Source organism: Mirounga leonina, unplaced genomic scaffold, assembly GCF_011800145.1.
Source record: "Mirounga leonina isolate KUSES-001 unplaced genomic scaffold, KU_Mleo_1.0 Mir_507, whole genome shotgun sequence".
Classification (NCBI taxonomy): domain Eukaryota; kingdom Metazoa; phylum Chordata; class Mammalia; order Carnivora; family Phocidae; genus Mirounga; species Mirounga leonina.
Genome location: NW_023270789.1, coordinates 1,203,662 through 1,223,349, shown reverse-complemented (window position 1 = coordinate 1,223,349; position 19,688 = coordinate 1,203,662). Strand labels below are relative to the sequence as shown.

Genomic DNA, 19,688 nt, shown 5'->3' with positions numbered 1-19,688 from the left:
GTGTCACTGCCTACCGGGAAACAGTCCAGGATAGAGGTCGAGCGGGAGATTTCAAGTTCTGGCTCTGCTTCTTCCCAGCCACTCTGAAGTACAGGCAGGTCACAGCCTTTAGAGTCCTCCTCTCCCATTTGCAAACCAATACTTCCTACCCTGTCCATCCCTCAGTGGTTACTGTGAGGCTCAAATGAGCAAATATGGGAGGAAACAAGAAAGAATATGAGAAAGTGCTTCTAAGTGGAACAGCCTGAGGCACTTTATTCGTCTAAGTCGTCATTTGGTACACGGCAATTCAAAATCACTCCTCCGGGGCCGTGGAGGCGCATTTAAAAGGGAGGGTATAAATGTCTGATCAAACAGCCTCAGAGGTGTGCTCACCTCAATCCCTTAGGATATAACTTCTTCCTGATTGTCCGAGTGCCTCACGGGACTGCGGGGACTGTGGGCGCTCCGGCAACGGGAGCCGATGTAACTGCACAGACCCGGAGCTCAAATGGCCAGCTCAATCCCTTGCTACCTGAGGGCCTGCATCACGTACTTACTTCTTTTTAAAGCTTGTTTCCAGATCTCTGAAACGATCAAAATAACACCCATCTCACAGAATCGTGGGGGGCTGAGATGAGATACGCATATAAAGAATGGTATAAGGCGCTGGGCACGGGGCCGGGATGGGGATCGCTGTTGGACTCGCTGGATTCTGCAGCTAGCATGAAAGCGAACATCCCACTAGAGTCAGACCTGATTTCAAGTCCTCGTTCCCTCTCTGACCAGCTCTTCGATCCCAGAGAATCCACTCAACCTCTCTGGAGCTCAATTACTAATCAAAATGAGGATGGAGAAATCTCCTTCACGAGGTCTACATAAAGATCATGCCAAGCAGCATAGACCAGAGCGCTGTGCTCATTGTAGAGCACAATGCAAATGCATACACTGCTATTTACGTTTTCCGTACAAACACGCTGTAATACAATTGCAAAGATTTTATTTAGCGGCTTTCTGTGCTTGGCACTTAGAGTTCCGTGCATAAGGGCAAATTTTTTATACACCTTTACTTCATACATATTTTACATACCCTTTTTATTGCCCCCTTTTTTAATATTCATAATATTGGATTCCCCACTAGGCACATAAATACATTATCTACAACACCTCAAAACCAAAAATCTTAATAATATCTGTATTATTTTACTTGGTATTATTTGCATTTCCACACCACTTAAAAAGTTTAGCTTGCACCAAACTTCACTTGTTTTCTTAACATTAAAGGACTTGAAGGGGAAAGGAGAGATGAAGGAAAAAACCCAAAACTTTAAAATGCAATAAACTATTTGATAAAAATGGAGATCTAAGGGCAGGTGGAAGGATGGAGAAGGCCCATCTGCAATTCCCTGGGACGTGCCCGGATTTCTCATGCCACAGGGGCTAAGGGGCAGGTGATCCAGGTCAGGTGTCTGGGTCTGGCATGTGGAAGGCCAAGCCTCTATTTGTCGCCTCTGCTCTTGGTATCATCTGTCGGGATTAAAACACCCTTCCTTCTTCACACTCCTTCCGGTCCCCCTCCCCTGCCAGGCTGCATGCTCTGAAATCGGCACTGCGTACACAGGGCACCCCTCTTCTGGAGCACGGTGGTCAGAGCCGCGGGATCGAAGTGCATCCCTTGCCCGGGTCCCTGTCACCAGTGCCCTGACTCTGCACAGTGTCCCAGAGAGGTTTCCTCCTCGGTGATGCCACGATTCTTTCTAGAACCTGTAGAGGGGTGGGGGTGGAGAACCAAAACAAACCAATTTCCTCGGTGCATTACAACTCTCACCATTGCTCACACTTCCTTTCTCAGTCTCGCTCTCCGCCTCTCTCTTGCTCATTACTGCTTCTCTTCCTTTCTCCTTCGGCTGCTCTTACTCCCTTTTCACAGGCACCCCCGGGAACATCAGCGATAGCACACCGAGTGAGGAGAGCCAAAGTTCAAAAGCAATCGTTCTCAGGAAGCCAAGTCTGGTTGTAGTGCTGATGTTTGTCTACCTTCATGGACCGGAAGGGGCTCCAGGATACACGGTTCATTCCAGAAACAGGGTAGGCTGCAGGGGAGAAATGTTGACCGCCACTGCCGGCCCAGTCCATCTAGTGTTGTACATAGACCCATTCTTGGTGAAAGCCCCCACCGGGGCCCCCCTCCACAGAGTTCACCCACTTCCAAGTCAGTGTGCATGTATGTCGGTGTGTGTAAGAGTTTGTGTGTGAATACATATGTGTGTATGCATGCATGCACGTATGTATGTATGTAGGTATGCATGTATAAGTAGGTCTGTATTCGTGTGGGGGGTAACTTTTCATGGCTGCTACATGCTAGCATCTCCCTTAACATTATTATAAAATGATTATTCAGTTTCTTCAAAGGCCACTCTGGAGTAGACAATGCTTTATAAAACTAAGGTTTGGGAAGGCAGGAGAATGGCCACTGAGTCGGAGATGATTCTACCACAAGTATCCTTCAGTGGCTTAAATGTCTTTTGTTGTTCTTGGGTATGTGCTTTCCTCCTCCAGAAAAAAAAAAAACAAAACACAGTTCCCATTTCTCAAAGGCTTGGGCTCCCAAAAAGGAGGATCTGCCCATGGAGGCGCTGGGGCCCTGTGGGTGGAGGGCAGTAGGCTCCGTGGTGTTCGGACCGGCCATTAAACCATGTGCACGGACATCTGGGAGGAGGAGCCTGGGACCGCCCCATACTGCCGACCGTCACAGGTGTTAGTCGCCTGCTGGTTATTGGGCGAAGGGCTAATCATGTGCATGCTGTGCTCCATCCCCGTGGGCAGGTACTGCCTCTCTCCAAAGGCCCCATTGGAAGGAGAAGAACAGAGTAAAGTGCTTTGAGAGGCGCTCAGTTTTTCTGGGCTTGCAGCTAGCCGGGGAGAAGTGGGGAAATTGTATCCATAGAGATTGTAAGGGTTGTGGAGAGAGAAGGCGTTGTAGGAGCTCTGCTGCATGTGGCTGCCCCCAAACATATGTGGTGATGAGGAGCTGGAGGCCGCATTGCCTGCCTGCATGACATACTGGAACTGGGAAGTGGGGAAGGACCCCAGCTGGCCACCGTAGGCTTCCATCTTGCTGTTGCTAGGCAACGAGGGAGGCGTCGGTATTCCTGAGATCAGGGGTGGAGTCCTCTGAGGCAGGAAGGTTTCCGAGGGCTGAGTGGCTGAAGCAGTGCCGCTCTGGAGCCTGTTGTAGCCACTGTCACTCAGCCCTGGGTAGCTCTGCAAGGCCGCCATGTTGCTTCGGGCACAGGGTGGATAATCGGAGAGGTTTAGATTGCACAGCTGGCTCTCTCGACAGCCCACATTGAAAGTGTTGGGCGCCAGATGAAATGTTGGAGGAGAACAGGATGGAGATAGAAGGTGAGAAGAAGCTGAAGGGGATGGTGTCCCAGTGCTGGAGGTGGTCGGGGAAGTGCCTGTGCTGCCCCCTGAAAAATAAAAGGTGAACACCAAAAGAGACCTTTTAAGAGAAGTCTGTGCAGGCCAGATGCAAGCCAGGCAGGAGGTGCCCTCAAATGTCCAAGACGGGCTGAGTTGTACAGAACCATCGCCTTCTCTTAACTCAGCAGACTCATGTTAAGTGATTCTACCTGTGCGCGCGCGCACACACACACACACACACACACACACCAAAAGAGAAGACAAAGAGGTGACACAAAAGAACACTAAACTCTTGTTTCTGTGTGTGTCTTCGGAGTCCTGTTTAAAAAGAAAAAATAAGCCCTCCAGTATTCACTTTGCCATTTCTCACCATCAAATTCACTTTCCAGTAAGACCTCTGATAATCAGATTTAAAATCCACCAGCTCAACTTCCCCCCATTGTCCGTGGAAATGCATCAGCTACGTGCTGTCACCTGGGACTATGGCTGACCTTGCCATATTTAGCCCTCCAGCTAAAAACACAGCATACCAAATCTCAGGCCCTCACCTGCAGAGGAAATGGGGTACTGGGGCAAGGTGCCAAATCAAGGTTAAGGCCTGGGAAGGCTGAGCAGGGGGGCCCAGGTAGTAGGGGGTCAGTTATGGGACTGAAGTTCTGTCATATGAAAGATATTATGAGCACAACCAGACGAGCTAGGTTAGCATAAAGCAAAGCTAACCTGTAACTAAATCATTATAATTCAGAGGCTCTGCTAATCTCCCTCTAGAAAAGCCTGTTCTCTGTCTCAGAGATTGGAACAAAGACTGTAAATGTAGTCTGCAGATTTGGGATACTTGTGAGGGCAAGAGTCCAGACAGGTCACAAAGGCAGGAGATCTCGGTTCTCACAGCTCTGCCACACAAACCCCCCATGTGGTCCTGGGCACATCACTTATCTTTTCTGGGTTTGTTTCTTTATCCAGAAGATGAGAAATTGAGTTGGATCAGTAGCTCTCAAGCTAGGAGAAGCTACAAGCTTTTAAGTTCCAGGATCCCACCTCAGACCAACTAAATGAGAATCAAAGGATTCTAATGTGCAGCCAGGGTTGAAAACCAGTGATACCACCCAAATTCCTTATTTCAAAGCACCCAGCAGTTTAAGAAGAATCACTTCTTAAACTTTAGGGTACATGAGGATCACCTGGAGAGCTTGTTAAAACAGATTGCTGACTCTACCCCCAGAATTTCTGATTCTACACATCTGGGGCAGGGCCCGAGAGTTTGCATTTCTGAGACTGATGCTGCTTGATGGTCTGGAGACCACACTTGGGGTGAGAGGACCTCCAGGTGCCTTTCATCTCCTCAAGTTCCTGAAACTGCATTTGACAGAGTTGCTCCTCTGACGTGCAGATATTAGAACTGGATTGGGGGCTGATGCACCAACAGATGAGGGGCCAGTTCAACTCAACCTACTTCACATGTGTTCTCAGATAGTTTCAGAAGACAAAAATGACCCTTCCAAGCCTCTCCTTTCCCAGGGCTACGAAGGAGCTGGGCAGGACCCACTTTTTGCCTCGCCCACTGGCAGTTAAAGGCAGTGGTGAGTGCTTGGGCTGCCGGGCCTTTCATTTGAATTCCAGAATGGGAGGCTGCTCTGTCTTCCACAGGGACTCTCCCATGATGGAATTCCTCCTTTGGGGCAAGGTTGGGAGCTTCCCAGCGTTGTTGATGAGAGCCCTGATTCCCCCAAGGAGCATGGTACCCTTAGGTCATCCACAACTCTTGTAAGGATTCTTAGAACCTGAGCTGCCATAAAAGGATAAGGACATTTTAAGTGGAAAGGAGCAGGAATAAGGTTTTTATCAGTGAGAGAAATGTGAAGAAAACTGGCAGGCTTCCAGAGATGTTGGGATACAGAAAAACCACCCACAGGGTGCCAGGGAGGAGGGTCCAAATGTGCAAATTGAGAGGCAGATAACTCAAAGAGAAACCCAAAGTTCATTTTTTGCCTCAGCCTACATCCACAAATATGGTAGTGGTACTGACTGTGGAATTTCAAATTTAGCTCGTTAATAGTTTCTTCGGAGTTGAGTTTTTATAAAACCCAGCTAATATCATCTCTTGCTTGGTCAAAAGAATTTCCCCAATGAACTTCCAAAATAGAACAATAAACAGTTGCTGATTTTAGAGTCATTTCAGGAAATTCTCCTTCCTGTTTCTTCTTCATGCCTTAAATTCCTTTAAGAGAGGTAAAAAGATTTCTATCCCACAAGTTGAGATAAGGCCAATATCATATATACCACCGAGAGAAGTAAGCTAGCAGCTGACCGTGGTAGAAAGAGCACCTAGACTAATTCTAGGTCCACTGGCCTCCATCCAGCTCATGATCACAGGTAATGTGGGCTACCTCTTCATTCTCCTCCTCTGTGAAAGAGGGTCTCGAATGACAGGCTTCTGTTTCTGTCCTTCTCAGAATTCTATTGGCGTCTGAGGATTAAATTTATGCTAAAGTGTGAATGGCCAATAGCAAGGACTTTTCAAGGAGCCATTTTAATATAAAGAAGGAGTCTGGAAGGGCACGGCTGAGAAGGATGAGGAAGAATATCTCCCACTACTTGTTTCTGGACTCCCGAGTGGCCTAGACTGCAGAGCCTTCCAGGAAATTCAGAGATTCATGCTCTGCAACTGGCACTCTACACATTTCCCTCCTCTTGCACCCTCAACACTATGAGCTTCGGGGAAATAAGTGCTATGGCACAAATGGAGAAACCCGACTCCAGCTGTAAAGAGATCTGTGTTTTATGGGAGATGTATCTGATCTCCTCTCTTTGAAAGTCCGCCCTTGCTCCTCCCCCCCCCAGATCTGGTGTTTATGTGGTCCCCAAAGAGACTCCCCCCCCGGTTCAGCACACTGCACTGTCCTGTTCTAGGGAGGCTCCCTCAGCCCTGGCCCCAGCCTTGCAGCAGGAAGTGCATGATGGAGCAGATGACTTTTTACAACTCTAAATGGTTTTCTCAGATGGCCCAAGATGGAACGAATGGTACTGATTTAAGGCCGCAATTGGTTTCACTACAAAAAAATAAGAAGGGAACTATTAACAAGTTACAGGGATTTCTGTTGAGCAGATGAGAGAGGTCCCATGTTAAAAAGTGTGTAGTCAGCTTGCTTTGGCTTTTAAATGACACTCACTGGAAATGAGACTTGGTGGCCTGCTGTGTTTCAGGGGGTGGGAGCCCCCACATGAACTAGCGTTTGAAGAAATGCTCTTATGCACTTTAAGCACTTGATTCAAATAATAGCTATTTTTCAAGGTCCACATAAAAAGAGAAGACTATGGTACGCATTTTGCAGAGAAGCAAACCAAGATACTGAGAAGTCGTTACTCTCTTACGATCTCTCAGCTTGGCGGCTGTTAAACAAGAATGGGAGTACCAACCAAGTGCTAAATAAGCCTAAGGAGGCAGGCTGCCCTCCCTGTGCTTTTCAACACTGGGCTGCCTTGAGGCCTCACATCACAGAAGAGCTAGGGCAGAGTGGGAGGCCTGGCCACAGTGCTACAGAGGGGTCTGAGCTGCCTCTCAAAGGAAAAGCCTACCTCCCTTTTTTGCATAACATTCTCACCTCATCCCTTCTGTATTGCCAAGTTCTGAATGCTCTCAGGGTCTTGATTTAAACCTTAGATAGATGAGCAAGGACTGTAGAGTTTTGGATTCCCCGGCTCTCTTACTGAGTATAGGATCTTGCAAGTGAGGCCTCTCTATGTAAGTAGAATTTTGAGTGTCTACCTTCGTAGGGATTTTGAGAAACAGATGAAATAACATATAATACAAAGTGCACATAGGCATTAAATATTTGTCAATGTTAAATACATTGTAAATATTGTTTCCTCTTCTCTTCCCTTCTATAAGTGGAGAAGGAGGGAAGGAAGGAGAAAGGAATCCTAGGGCATTAGGGTTCTGATGGAGAGGCTCTCAGGTGTTGGCTTCTGTCCATGGAGCTGAGCATCTTGGCCTCCCCGCGCACTGGTGAGCATATGTCACAGCTAGATGCCTGGATGTAACAGGCTGGAGGAGCCTCCATGGCTGTGAATGATAGAGCGCTGGGCCCTTGACCACTTATGGGCCCATTAAGCCCATCTTCCCAAAAGCTAAGCCAACTCTATTTCCTCTCTGGACTATCTTTCCCTCTCCTCTCACCCTTGCCCAGAATGGAAATTCAATGCCCCATGTCTCTATCTCTTCTCAGACCAAGCAAGTGGAATTGAACACAAATAGGCAGGTTGGTGTCTTTCCCACTGTCCTCAGAGGTCTTAATCCACTTCTGAGAGGTGAGTTAAAATGTAATGCCCTAAGTGGCTGAAAACTCTCTGGTATTCCAGGACCAATTCCCTGTCCACCCCACCTCCCTGTATCCTGTTTTACCCATGGACCCAAGTGAGGAGGTACTCATTGAAATTCATATTCAACATTAGCCTGTTCCAATATTCAAGGCTCACGGCCAAACTAACCAAAAAGAATACATGTTTAGCAGTGCTTCCATATGAGGACAATAACCTAGAATATACTTGTATACCATGAAGACAAGTTAAATGTGGCCATGAAAATCCTGAATACCAAACCTGCTGACTTCTGCATCTTTAAATTGATCACTTCCAGACTGTAATATGAAGGCTTTCACATACAGTTTCCTTTTGGGTTTATTTTGTTGTGCTCTATTCCCCTCCCCCTCAAAATTGAAAAACAGTAAAAAACAATACCCCATTTGGGCTAGTAAAGAATAAATTTCCATGTAATTACTTGGTTCCATCAGCCAGACTCTTCTCTCATATAACTTGGTGGCATGTGTCCCTGAAGAATATGGAATCACTGTGTCCCTGAGCAGCCTTCTTTGAGGCTTTCAAACAGATAAGAAGTAAAATGTCAGCACCCTATGGACTCAACCCAGGGAACAAACCCAGAGGCCATAACATCAATGGTCATGATCACAGCCCTGTCCATCCCCACTAAGGAATTACCCTTAGTTGAAATGAGTACCCTTATCAAAATGCAGATGTGTAACATTGCAGTGCTAATAAGAATTGCGTGGTTTCAATCTTAGAAAGACTCCTAATGCATCCTTCTCCATAAAGTTTAAAGATATACATGGATCCTTTTAAAATAGCTTTTAAGACTGTTGAATCTCAGATCTGTACCTCTGAAACAAATAATGCAATATATGTTAAGAAAAAAAAAAAAGAAGAAGAAGAAGAAGGTAGCGGGAGGGGAAGAATGAAGCGGGGGAAATCGGAGGGGTAGACGAACCATGAGAGACGATGGACTCTGAAAAACAAACTGAGGGTTCTAGAGGGGAGGGGGGTGGGAGGATGGGTTAGCCTGGTGGTGGGTATTGAGGAGGGCACATTCTGCATGGAGCACTGGGTGTTATGCACAAACAATGAATCATGGAACACTACATCTAAAACTAATGATGTAATGTATGGGGATTAACATAAGAATAAAAAAAATAAAAATAAATAAATAAAAATAAAATAGCTTTTAATATATTCACCCAATTCTCATTTTTCACATTGGTCCTCTGGGGTTCTGAGCCTCTGTGCTTCCTGGATGGCCCTGTTTCACACCTGCCACACTGCCCCAGGTGGGCTAGCCCCATCTTTTCCCCTTTCATTAACTGGGTTGTTTTCTCTGCTACTTGCTTTACTGCCTGCCCTTGCTGTCCTGTACACATCGGTTGTGATTGCCATTTAGGGCTGATCTACCTCTCTCCTGGCCACAGTACCCAACTTCCCACTGAGAAACCCCCTCCCCACTCTCAGGCCTTCGCCCCTACCACCAGGGAAGGCAGGTGACTAAGGGCTGAATGGTCCAAGCATTAATTGGTAACACAGTTAGAGTCAATGAGACTCAGGGAGATTTTGCTAGAAAACTTAAGAGGTGCACATGACCCTTCCCATCAGATTTAAACTTAAGAAGATGGAGGTCTAGGGCTGTTGACAGCTATGTTACCACCATGCGGGCTGGGGGTGGGGCCTGAGAATGAAGTCAAGTGGGAGCCTGGAGCAGGGTTGTGGCAAGGGAGACTAGAGGTGTGGATGGATTCCAGAACTTGGTTGGCTATGGTGGGTAGGGAGGGAAGGAAACACCTAGGATGGTGAGTGGATAGTGGTGTCCTTCCCCCAGGAAAGGGCGCCAAGTCTGTGAGGTAAATCATGGACTCAACTTTGGACACACTGAGCATAAGGGACTTTGGGACAACATAGAATATGTCATCAATAACTGTTTGTTTTAGTGGACTGAATTGAGATGCCTTCCAGTCCCTGTCATGAGCTGCTCACGGGCATCATTTCAGATCTCAGTGATAAATGAGATCTGCTTAAGTGGCTATCTCTGAATTGTTTGAGTGATCAATAGTGAACAGTAGTTCAAAGACATGCTGTCCATTGAACTGTCCTCCTTCTCTATCTTTTACTGGTATGAATTTCTCAGCATCTAATCCCTTTCAAGGGCCAATTTGTAAATTATAATTTGTAATTATTACAAATCAAACCTATAAAAGGCCCAACACTGACAGAGATGTTCATCATCCTTTTAACTGCCTGACAAACATTAAAAAGCCCCAGTGGTGTTGAAATCCCTCTAGTTTTGGCTGCTACCAGTTGAGGAGAAGGGAGGGTTTCTGTAAATGACAGGTCTCCTTACTTCTGTAGATGGAAATTTCCTGCCAGCTCTGGTGTCGCTGGTCCAGGATGGTTCCTTATAGTACAACCATTGTCAGACCCTGTGGAGACGGATGGTGCTCACAGAAGCTCCCTGAGTTTGGGCCAAACAAGTAGCTCTACAATATATACCATCAGAACAACAGAACCGCACTTGGCCATAACTGGCCTGGGCTCTTATTTCTTTTTTCTTCTCCATCTGTGTTGCCTCAGTCAACATCCCCCAAGCAGCACTTACGTGGTTAGTTCGTTTTGTCCCCGCCACTAGCAGTGTTCAGGCAGAAGCCACTCCGGAAACATAATCCCTATCTCTAGACTCTCCAAACGTATAAACTCCCTTGCCGATTCTCAATGAAGAGTTCTGAGGGTAAGACCAGACACTTGACTTGATAAAAATAAGATACTGACCTATTTAGAGTTAATGCTCAAGTTGTTGACAAGAAAATATCAAGTGTAAGAGTAAACTTAAAAAAAAAAAATGTTGTGGCGAATTAAAGCTCTAGTAAGTAGGAATGAAGAAAGCAAATGTGGTCTGGGTGGAAAGGCAAGTGCCCCGTCAAGATGGAGATCCATTTGGGAATCCTCAACTCACTTCTGCCACTGCTTAGCTGCAGACATGTGAGTAGACCGCTCTGTACCTTGGTTTATTCTTGTGTAAAGGCAGAGGATGATGCAATCTTCTCCATTGGAGAAAACAACCATACAGACTACCCATTCAATATAATTTCTAAAATAGAAAGATCTGGGGTTTGGCAAAACAGTGGCTAATTCAACTAAGAATTTCCTTGAAATTTTATCAACAAATGGGTCTTCATGAAAGAGAAATAAAAATGACAGCAAGGGCAGGGTGAAAAAAGCAGCATCCTAACCTCACTCAGACATAAGAGTGGATCCAGCCTCCAGCAGGAGGACAAAACTGGCCCAGGGCTGCAGATGTGACATGCCAGATATTCATGTGTTTGAAGCGGTGAGGTTATATGGATCCTGGGTGAGTCAATCATGTGGAGCTTAAGTTTAGTGCCAATGCTCCCAATACTCTCTTCACCAAAAGGGAATTACTACAAAACTCAGTCAGCCACTGAAGTTTCCACTAGAAGTTCAACACTCTCTACTTCTTCTAAGACACAAAACAGAGATGGCTCTGTCTCTCTTCTTCATTTTATGAGTGATAGTGTCCAGAGTTACTGGAACTCTCAGTTCTTAAGGGAAGGGGGGGTGGATGTTGTTTCTTTTACATCCTTTGTTAACGTCAAGAAACCAAGCCACGTATTTTTTAATAATGAGAATCTGGATCAAGTTCAGTATATAGTTCAAAAATGTATTCCAATTAAACAATTTAATAGAATTTTGGCTTTTCCTCTAGCCCCAATCCCACTACCATATGTATCCAATAATTCCAAGTTCATCCCCCCCCACACACTAAACTGGAGTCACTAAACAAGTGTGACATTTTGCTTCAAAAGTTCAGTTTCTCCAATCAACAAAACTAAAAGCCAGCCTATTGAATGGGAGAAGATACTTGGCAAATGACATATCTGATAAAGGGTTAGTATCCAAAATCCATAAAGAACTTACCAAACTCAACACCCCAAAAAACAAATAATGCAGTTAAGAAATGGGCAGAAGTCATGAATAGACAGTTTTCCAAAGAAGACATCCAGATGGTCAACAGACACATGAAAAGATGCTGAACATCACTCATCATCAGGGAAATAACAAATCAAAACCATGATGAGATACCACCTCATACCTGTCAGAATGGTTAAAATCAACAACACAAGAAACAACAAGTGTTGGTGAGGATGCAGAGAAAGCAGAACCCTCCTGCACTGTTGGTGGGAATGCAAACTGGTGCAGCTACTCTGGGGAACAGTTTGGAGGTTCCCCAAAATGTTACAAATAGAACTATCCTAAGACCCAGCAAATGCACTACTAGGCATTTACCCAGAGGATGCAAAAATATAGATTTGAAGATGTACATGCACCCCAAAGTTTATAGCAGCATTATCAACAATAACCAAACTATGGAGAGTCCAAATGTCCATCGACTGATGACTGGATAAAGAAGATACTGTATACACACACACACACACACACACACACACACACACACACAGGAATATTACTCAGCCATCAAAAAGAATGAAATCTTGCCATTTGCAATGATGTGGATGGAGCTAGAAAGTATTATACTAAGTGAAATAAGTCAGTCAGAAAAAAAGACAAATACCATATGATCTCACTCATATGTGGAATTTAAGAAAGAAAACAGATGAACATATGGAAAGCAGAAAAAGCAAAAAAAAAAAAAAAGGAGAGAGGGAAACAAACCATTAGAGACTCTTACCAATAGAGAATAAACTGAGGGTCGATGGAGGGAGATGGGTGGGGTGAAGCGCTAGGTAGGTGATGGGTATTAAGGAGGGCATTTGTTATGATGAGCACAGGGTGTTGTATATAAATGGTGAATCATTGAATTCTACCCCCAGAAACCAATATTGCGCGGTATGCTCACTAACTAAAATTTAAATTAAAAAAAATTAAAAATAGGGGTGCTTGGTGGCTCAGTCAGTCAGTTAAGCATCTGCCTTCAGCTCAGGTCATGATCCCAGAAAGCCCCTCGTTGAGCTCCTCTCTCAACAGGGAGTCTGCTTCTCCCTCTCCCCCTCTCTCTGCCCCTCCCCTGCTCGTGCTCTCTTTCTCTCTCTCTAAATAAACAAATAAAATCTTTTAAAAAATTAAAAACAAAAATAAAAAAAGAAATAATTTTAAAAATACAAGAAAAGAAATAAAAAATTTAAAAAAGAAAGCTCAGTTTCTCTTAAACCACTGTTTTCTAAGAGTCAACACTGGCTCAACCACCCCACATGCTGGTGAAATGCAGACTGTCAACCCCAATCATCACTCCACATCCATATCCACACACATACCAGGTGGTTGTGCTCCAGGCCCGTGTGTCAGTGACCCTGCCTACCTCCTTTCATTAGGTACTTCCTGGCTGCCAGGCCCAGGGACAGTTCTCGAGAGCACAGCAGTGAACACAATGTCTCCACCAATGCCTGCTCTCAGGAACTGGCAATATCTCTGCCAAAACCTTCTCACACCAGCCTCCATGATACAAAACGCCTGCTTAGCTCGAGCTTGGACAGTCAGTGAGTAAAGCAAGGGCAGAGAAGCAAGAAGCCACCTCAGAAATAAACAGGATCAAGTGTCTTTGCATGAAAATGACCCATTTTCATTTATGAAGCATGTTTATATACATGACTGCACGAAAAGTTACCCTTCTTTGGTAGGTGAGGAAACAGACTCACTGGAAGCCAAGGTTATAGAGAGAGTTAGTGGCCATCAAAGATGAAGGCCCAGATCTCCCAACTGTCATAACACCTCTGCCTCTTAAGGGCCATGAGGGCCTCAGAGCAAAAGCAGCACCCTGAATATGTACTGAGCCTGCTTCTCTCACAGAATTATGAGGAGAAAGTTGGCTTCATACAGAGGGCTTCCATTTCTCGGCCATTTATTGAGAAAAAACAGAAGGAAATTCTGCATCACTTGTCTCACCAGATCCCTGTGAAGATGAATGGTCTAATCATGCTTTAAATAGTTAATCATCAGAAAGCCAGTATCTCTTGTCCCTGAGGCATCTTCCTCTCAGGTATCCATGTACAGGGACATGAGGGAATGGAGATGGTGGTGGTCATGATGGTGATGACAATGATCATCACCGCCACCACGATTGCTAGCATGTAGTGCATGCCTACTCTGTTTTTAAATGCATTGTCTCATTTAATCCTCACAAGAATTCTACTATATTCTTCCATTCTGCAGATGAGAAGACTAAGTGTCAGAAAGGATGGGAGACTTGGCCAAGGTCACAAAGCTAGGAAGGAGCAGTGATAAGAGCCTAACCCAAGTGGTCTGCCCCCAGCCCCTATCCTTTTAATCGCCTTCTTCATCTTAAAACCTGAGAGACTTCAATAATTTAGATTACAAAACCTAATTTAGTGTGCAAACTGCTGGAAGCTCCTCTGGGAGGGGAATGTAATATAATGTATTATCAAGTCCTAGAAGGGTTTCCCATATGGCAGAGCCACAATTTCAAAACTTAGGGTTCCATTAATGGCAGCTGTGTGACAGAACAGAGTAAGCTCTGTCTGTAATTTTGACCAGTGTCACTTTGGGGCGGGAGGAGGTTGGAGAGAGAGACTCATAAAGTGTCTGACACTCTGGGAAGCTTCCCGAGGCAAAGGGGTCCTGCCCTGGGAAGAGCCACTGACAGAGGAAAAGAGTTGAGGTTGGCCCACAAGCCATCTGTGCTAAGGCCACAGGCTTCCCACCCTGAGCTGCCAGAGAAGGGAGAAACTGGAAGTAAAGCACAAAGCAGTGCAAGGAAAATGTTCACCCGGCGCATCAACTTGAGATAGGTGTTGTGTCTGTCCAGGTGTTCAGCCAAAAAGGAGGGAGCCCAAGTTGCAAAATTCAGATGGGCTTGCAGCGGTCCCTCCTCACTGTCAGATCTAAGCAATTCATTCCCATTGTTCGGACTGAGTTTTTTCTCCTCTACAAAACCAGAATAAGAAAACTGATAAGGCTGCCATAAGGAATAAATGAAATTATCATGAAGTAGTTCTTCAAATACCAAGGGCTATGTGAATGCTTAGGCATAGAAATAATAATTTCACCCCCATCATAATCATGAACATAACCCTGCTTTTTGGAAGGGGGAGAGGATGCTGCATCTGGAGCCAGCTTGTTTGCACAAGTGGTTATGCTTTGGTTATTTACAGAGCTACCAAGTACTCTTCGTTCGAGAAGAACTGGTGTAACCCATGGCTTGGCTTGGGGCCAGATGTGCTGTATTCAGTTCCGCTCCCACTCTCTCCCCGGCACTATCACTAAGAAGAAGCCATGGCCCAGGATGTTACCTTGCTGCTTTTGCATGGTGGTGAAATCCTCAAAGGTGAGTGTGCGCACAGGGGGTCTCCAGAACGCATAAGTCTCCATGATGGCTTCCAGTCCGGTTCTGCGGAGAGAAAAGCCAACGAAGGAAATTATAAATCATGCCAAGAAACGCACTGACTTTTTAAAGATCCTGCGGTGGTTTGTCTGACAAGTGGTATATACGTAGGATTGAGAGACATCACCCCCCTCACCGCCCGGGAAATTAAGTCTAGAAGAGCACAAGGAACAGATGACACTGAAATGCATAAGGAAGAAGAAATTAACCCAATTCAGATTATGTGCAAGCAAGTGATAACTATGATGGAATTTTACTCTGAGCTTTCTTCAAAGGAGGTCTGGTCTGCATGAAAAGTCAGAAAAAAAACTATGCATTTTTAAAGGTCAAGGTCACTAATATCATGACCAGAGTCGAGCCGAGGGTGGCACTGACTATTTCTCGAGCACAGGACAATATCATCATCATTACCACAGTACATGGACACAGCCTGCCCCAGAGTCAACTCCACCAGTGGGGATGTGGAGTCCAGGGAACTGTCAAATCGCTTAAATCAACAGAGACAAGCAGGGCAATATAAACAAAAGGAGAAGTAAGCAAGCAAATACACTTGAGTTTCTGCCACAACAAAAAATGCCCACCTGAAGGCAAAGAAAGGGTTTTGTCCCAGAAATTATACCTCACGCAAAAAGGCCAATACATTTCTCTAAATACTGATCTGTATTTTATAATCTAATAACCAAGCTGGTGTTTGAGGGTCACATACATGAGACCGTTGGACCTCAGGAAACTTTCATCCAGTATTTTACAAATACATTAAGGCTTCTGTTTCACTGATACTGGAGGTTCCATTAATTAAAATATGCACACACTGCCTACCTTACCCTTCAATAAATTCTCTCTATCATATATATGAGGTACCGATGGACATCAATTCAACATAACTATCCAGGTTATCTCGGTCATATTCTTGCTGATATTCCATGTCCTCAAAACAGAGTATTGGTTGGGGCTTCGTTTAAAGCTTTGAACTTTTAACTTTGTTAAAGCTTCTGATTATTGACTTTTCTTTAAAACTAACTGCTTCACTTCTATCTAAGTGGAAGGAGCAGAAGTGCAGGGACTATGGACAAGGAGGGTAGAGACGAGTAGGTGGCATTGTCCTTTCATTGCAAAGTCACTAGAAGGTAACATGGCGTCCCTTCCTGCAAAAGACAAGCATTCCCTCTTGAGATGAAACTTATGCTGCCTGTCTTCCTCCCTAGGCAATATATTTCCAGAGTTCTCTTCACTCCTGCAGACCAAGAATAAAGTGAGAAGCTGTATTTTAAGTGAGAACAAATATCTTTTCCTTACAAATGACTAGAAGATACCTTGAGGTTCTTCTCAGATGAGCTGCTGCTCTTTGTGTTGGAAAATTTCCTCTCTGAACAGGCTTTACTTGCACAGTTAACTTTCTAAAGTCTTCCCTGGAATCTTGGAGGCTTTAAATACACCAATGTTGGCAAATCAAACTCTGTATTTTTAGAAGAGGTTGAGAAGAGAGGGTGTTGCATGGTGTTTATTAGCTGTTAATCTGTTAAAAGTAGGAATAGAAGACATGTCCACATAGTCACCTACATTAATGCTGAATACAGTACATGGAACTATTTGTGGAGAGAAAGAGTCCAGGCAATTAGGGAGTTCAGAATAATAAGAGGATAGGCAGATAAAGCCATGCCGAGCTTTGATGCATGTAAGAAAGAGATAGGTCAGGTATGGATCTCACTGCCTTGTTCTGGAATGTTGGCCACCCATCAGAACATCTTAGGATTCCCTGTAATGGCACGGGAGGCTCACTACAGATGGCAAGGCCTTTGTGGTTTCACCTTCTATTCCATTCTTCGCAGGAACATTGTACCAATGAGGGACAAAATATTAGCTCAAGGACAAAGAACAGTCCCTTCTCATTTCACAATAAAGTGACAGATGACTGTGAAGTAACAGTTACACACTGATATACTGCCCATGTCATATTTATACAGGAAATAGAAAAACTTTGATTTCATTTTCCTAACAGGCAAAAAGACTGTGGCAAAGGTATTCATAATTTCATTTAAGCCGCCAATGCTATATAGGACAGTGACCATTTACGCATCTGTCCAAATCTAAAATCCAACTGGAAGACTGAGTTGTAGAATCATAGATTTAAAAATTGGGACAGTTCTTGGGTACCACCTACTTCCTCTTCCTGGGATGCCATCTTGGATGGTTATCCAGCCCCTGCTGGGGTATTTCCCAAGGAAAACACTCAGTTTTCTAATAGATGTTAGGAAGTTCTTTCTGACCTTGGGCTGAAATCTCTGATGAAACTTGTACTCTCTGGTTCCATCACCAGTGAATAAATGCTGACAGTGACAGACACTTTCCACATCCTCATCAGGAAGACTTTCCTTAGCTGTTAAGAACGTCCTGTACAAGACACCACATATGACACAGCTACTGTCCATTCAGTCCAGGGGTCTGTCAGAAGGTTCATTTTGGTGGTGGAGTTGTGGGGGAGGGGCCATGACAACTGAAAAATAATCACTGAGACCACACATCCCTCACCACGTTTTGCTGTGGATCCACCTCTCATAGATTTATCCCAGCTACTTCCCGAATCTATTTATATATTCAAAGCATATCTCTTTTTAGAAAAATTAATCCTTTTTGTTTACTCTATGCCACATCTTATTTGTCCTCAAACTCCATTAAGCTTCATCAGACAGATCTAATTGTTAGAAAGTACTAGTGCTAGATATCAGGATTTGGTGGCGTGCCGTGACTCTCTTTGCCACTGGTGTGTCTACTTTGGATCCCATGTTTCTCTGTGTCCTGGTGCTTAAGGTCTGTTGCCTGTTGCATAGTCAGATATCAATTTGTATGCACTGAATGAATAAATAAAGGAGTAAATTTTTGCCCTATGTTTTATTACTGCACCATTATTTCATGAATTCTAGCCAGTCTAAAACTGAGAAAAGCAACTTGATGTAAAATCAAGACTGCAGACAAAAGGAATCCTTTAGTACTGGAGAATTGGGAATTGTTTCTATAGCTGCTTGTGCCTTTCTTGACTCAGGTCTCAGAGGGGTTTCAGTTTTCCTTTGGTTTCTTCTGTTCCGGTCACGGAATTTCTGACCTGCAACAGTCTGAGTTCCCTTCTCAGGGGCCAGTCATTTCTACCCTCACCTTCTCTTACAAGAGTCTCTGCCAACTACCCATTAACACCTTCAGCCACTTGGATGTCTATTCAAAGTTTATTGTGAGCAATACATTGCTTATTTATCATCATGCTACCCTAGCTTTGTAAAATTTTATCGTAAGGTTCTTAAAAATGAATTCATTGTCTAACAGATTTAAAAAAAGCAGTCTTAGGTAACCTCATGTCATTAACGTGTTCCACATGGTGGGCCTCTCCAGGTCTGCTGCACACCAGAGACCCGATATCTGAGGTTTCCAATCAGAGATGATCATATTGGCAAGTGTCTCCTCTCTTGCTTACTTTTCCCTGTTTGCTCCAGTGACAACAGAGGCCATATCCAAACCCTCTTTGTTCAGTCCTTTGGCTAGAATTACCTCCTGATTTCAAGCCTCTTCTCTTTAGACTTTTCAGTCTGCTCACTGGCCAAACCAACAGAACGTGTTGAAGAGGAGGGAGACAAGGAAGGAGAGGAAGCGAGCCAAAGATCTCTTTTGCCAATTGATGATACGTCAAGATCAACTGATTTGGAAAAATAGCCAGACTGTAAAGAATTTTTCTTCCAAATTTCTCATTAAAAAAAAAAAAAAAAGTGGGACTAACCCCTTTGAAGTTCAGCAAATATTTTATAATAATAACAATTATGACTACCTTCATGAACCTATTAGATAGCACACTGCTGCATACTTTCTGTGTTTTATTTGTGTTGAGATAGAGAATTGCTTTTTATGTTTCTCCCATTTATTTTCTCTGTAGTTCTGACTTTTAACTCTTCCCCAAGCTATTGGCCGGTGATTCTGGTAACAAAAGGAACATACACTAGGGATTGGTGAGGCCATTGGTCATCTGTCAACAGAAGACAGTCAAGGGCTACAGAGATGGGGTTTTGAAATCATAAAGAAGTTTTCCAGCCAGAAAATGTGCTAGGTCCAGGAGATATAGAGACAAAAAAGGACACAGGGTCTTTATCCTAATTTAGGAGTGTCTTGTTCAACAAGAGGACAGCAATGTAAATGACTAATTCCTGAACAGTGTGATGAATGTTACACCAAAGATACATAGAAGAGGTCACGGAGCACTGAGCAAGAAGTACTTAATACACCTGGAAAGCTCCAGGAACACTCCATAAAAGGCCAGTTATTTCCGCTGAATATTAAAGGGTACTCAGCAGTTTTCCATATGGACAAGAGGCAGAAAGAACTTTCCCAGGAGAGTTTACAGTATATACAAAGACATGGAGGTATGGAAGAGAAGGCACGTTCTGGGAACTGAAAATAGTTCAGGGCGGCTGGAGCTCCAGGTGCAAGATGAGACGGTGGGGCGGATACCAGAGATATTTATTCCATGTTAGGGGCCTGGATTTTATCCCATGGGCGGTCCTGTACCTCTGATCTTCTTTCCTTTCTCTTCCTG

At 44.4% G+C, this 19,688-nt stretch overlaps 1 protein-coding gene across 9 annotated transcripts in view; it reads right to left on the bottom strand.

The window, feature by feature from the left end:
- TBX15 (T-box transcription factor 15) overlaps positions 1 to 19,688 on the bottom strand; it is a 176,784-nt gene that overhangs the window by 74,074 nt on the left and 83,022 nt on the right. For 5 of the 9 annotated variants that reach the window (XM_034990176.1, XM_034990177.1, XM_034990178.1 and 2 more), the window contains 2 exons: positions 15,024 to 15,121; positions 963 to 3,452 (listed from right to left, as the gene is read on the bottom strand). In XM_034990176.1, coding sequence (XP_034846067.1) covers positions 2,668 to 3,452; positions 15,024 to 15,121 — 883 coding nt within the window. In that variant the 3' untranslated portion in view covers positions 963 to 2,667. Of the gene's footprint in view, positions 1 to 962; positions 3,453 to 12,854; positions 14,659 to 15,023; positions 15,122 to 19,688 lie in introns of those variants that run through there. The other 4 variants (XM_034990183.1, XM_034990185.1, XM_034990182.1 and 1 more) reach the window with 3 other exon arrangements.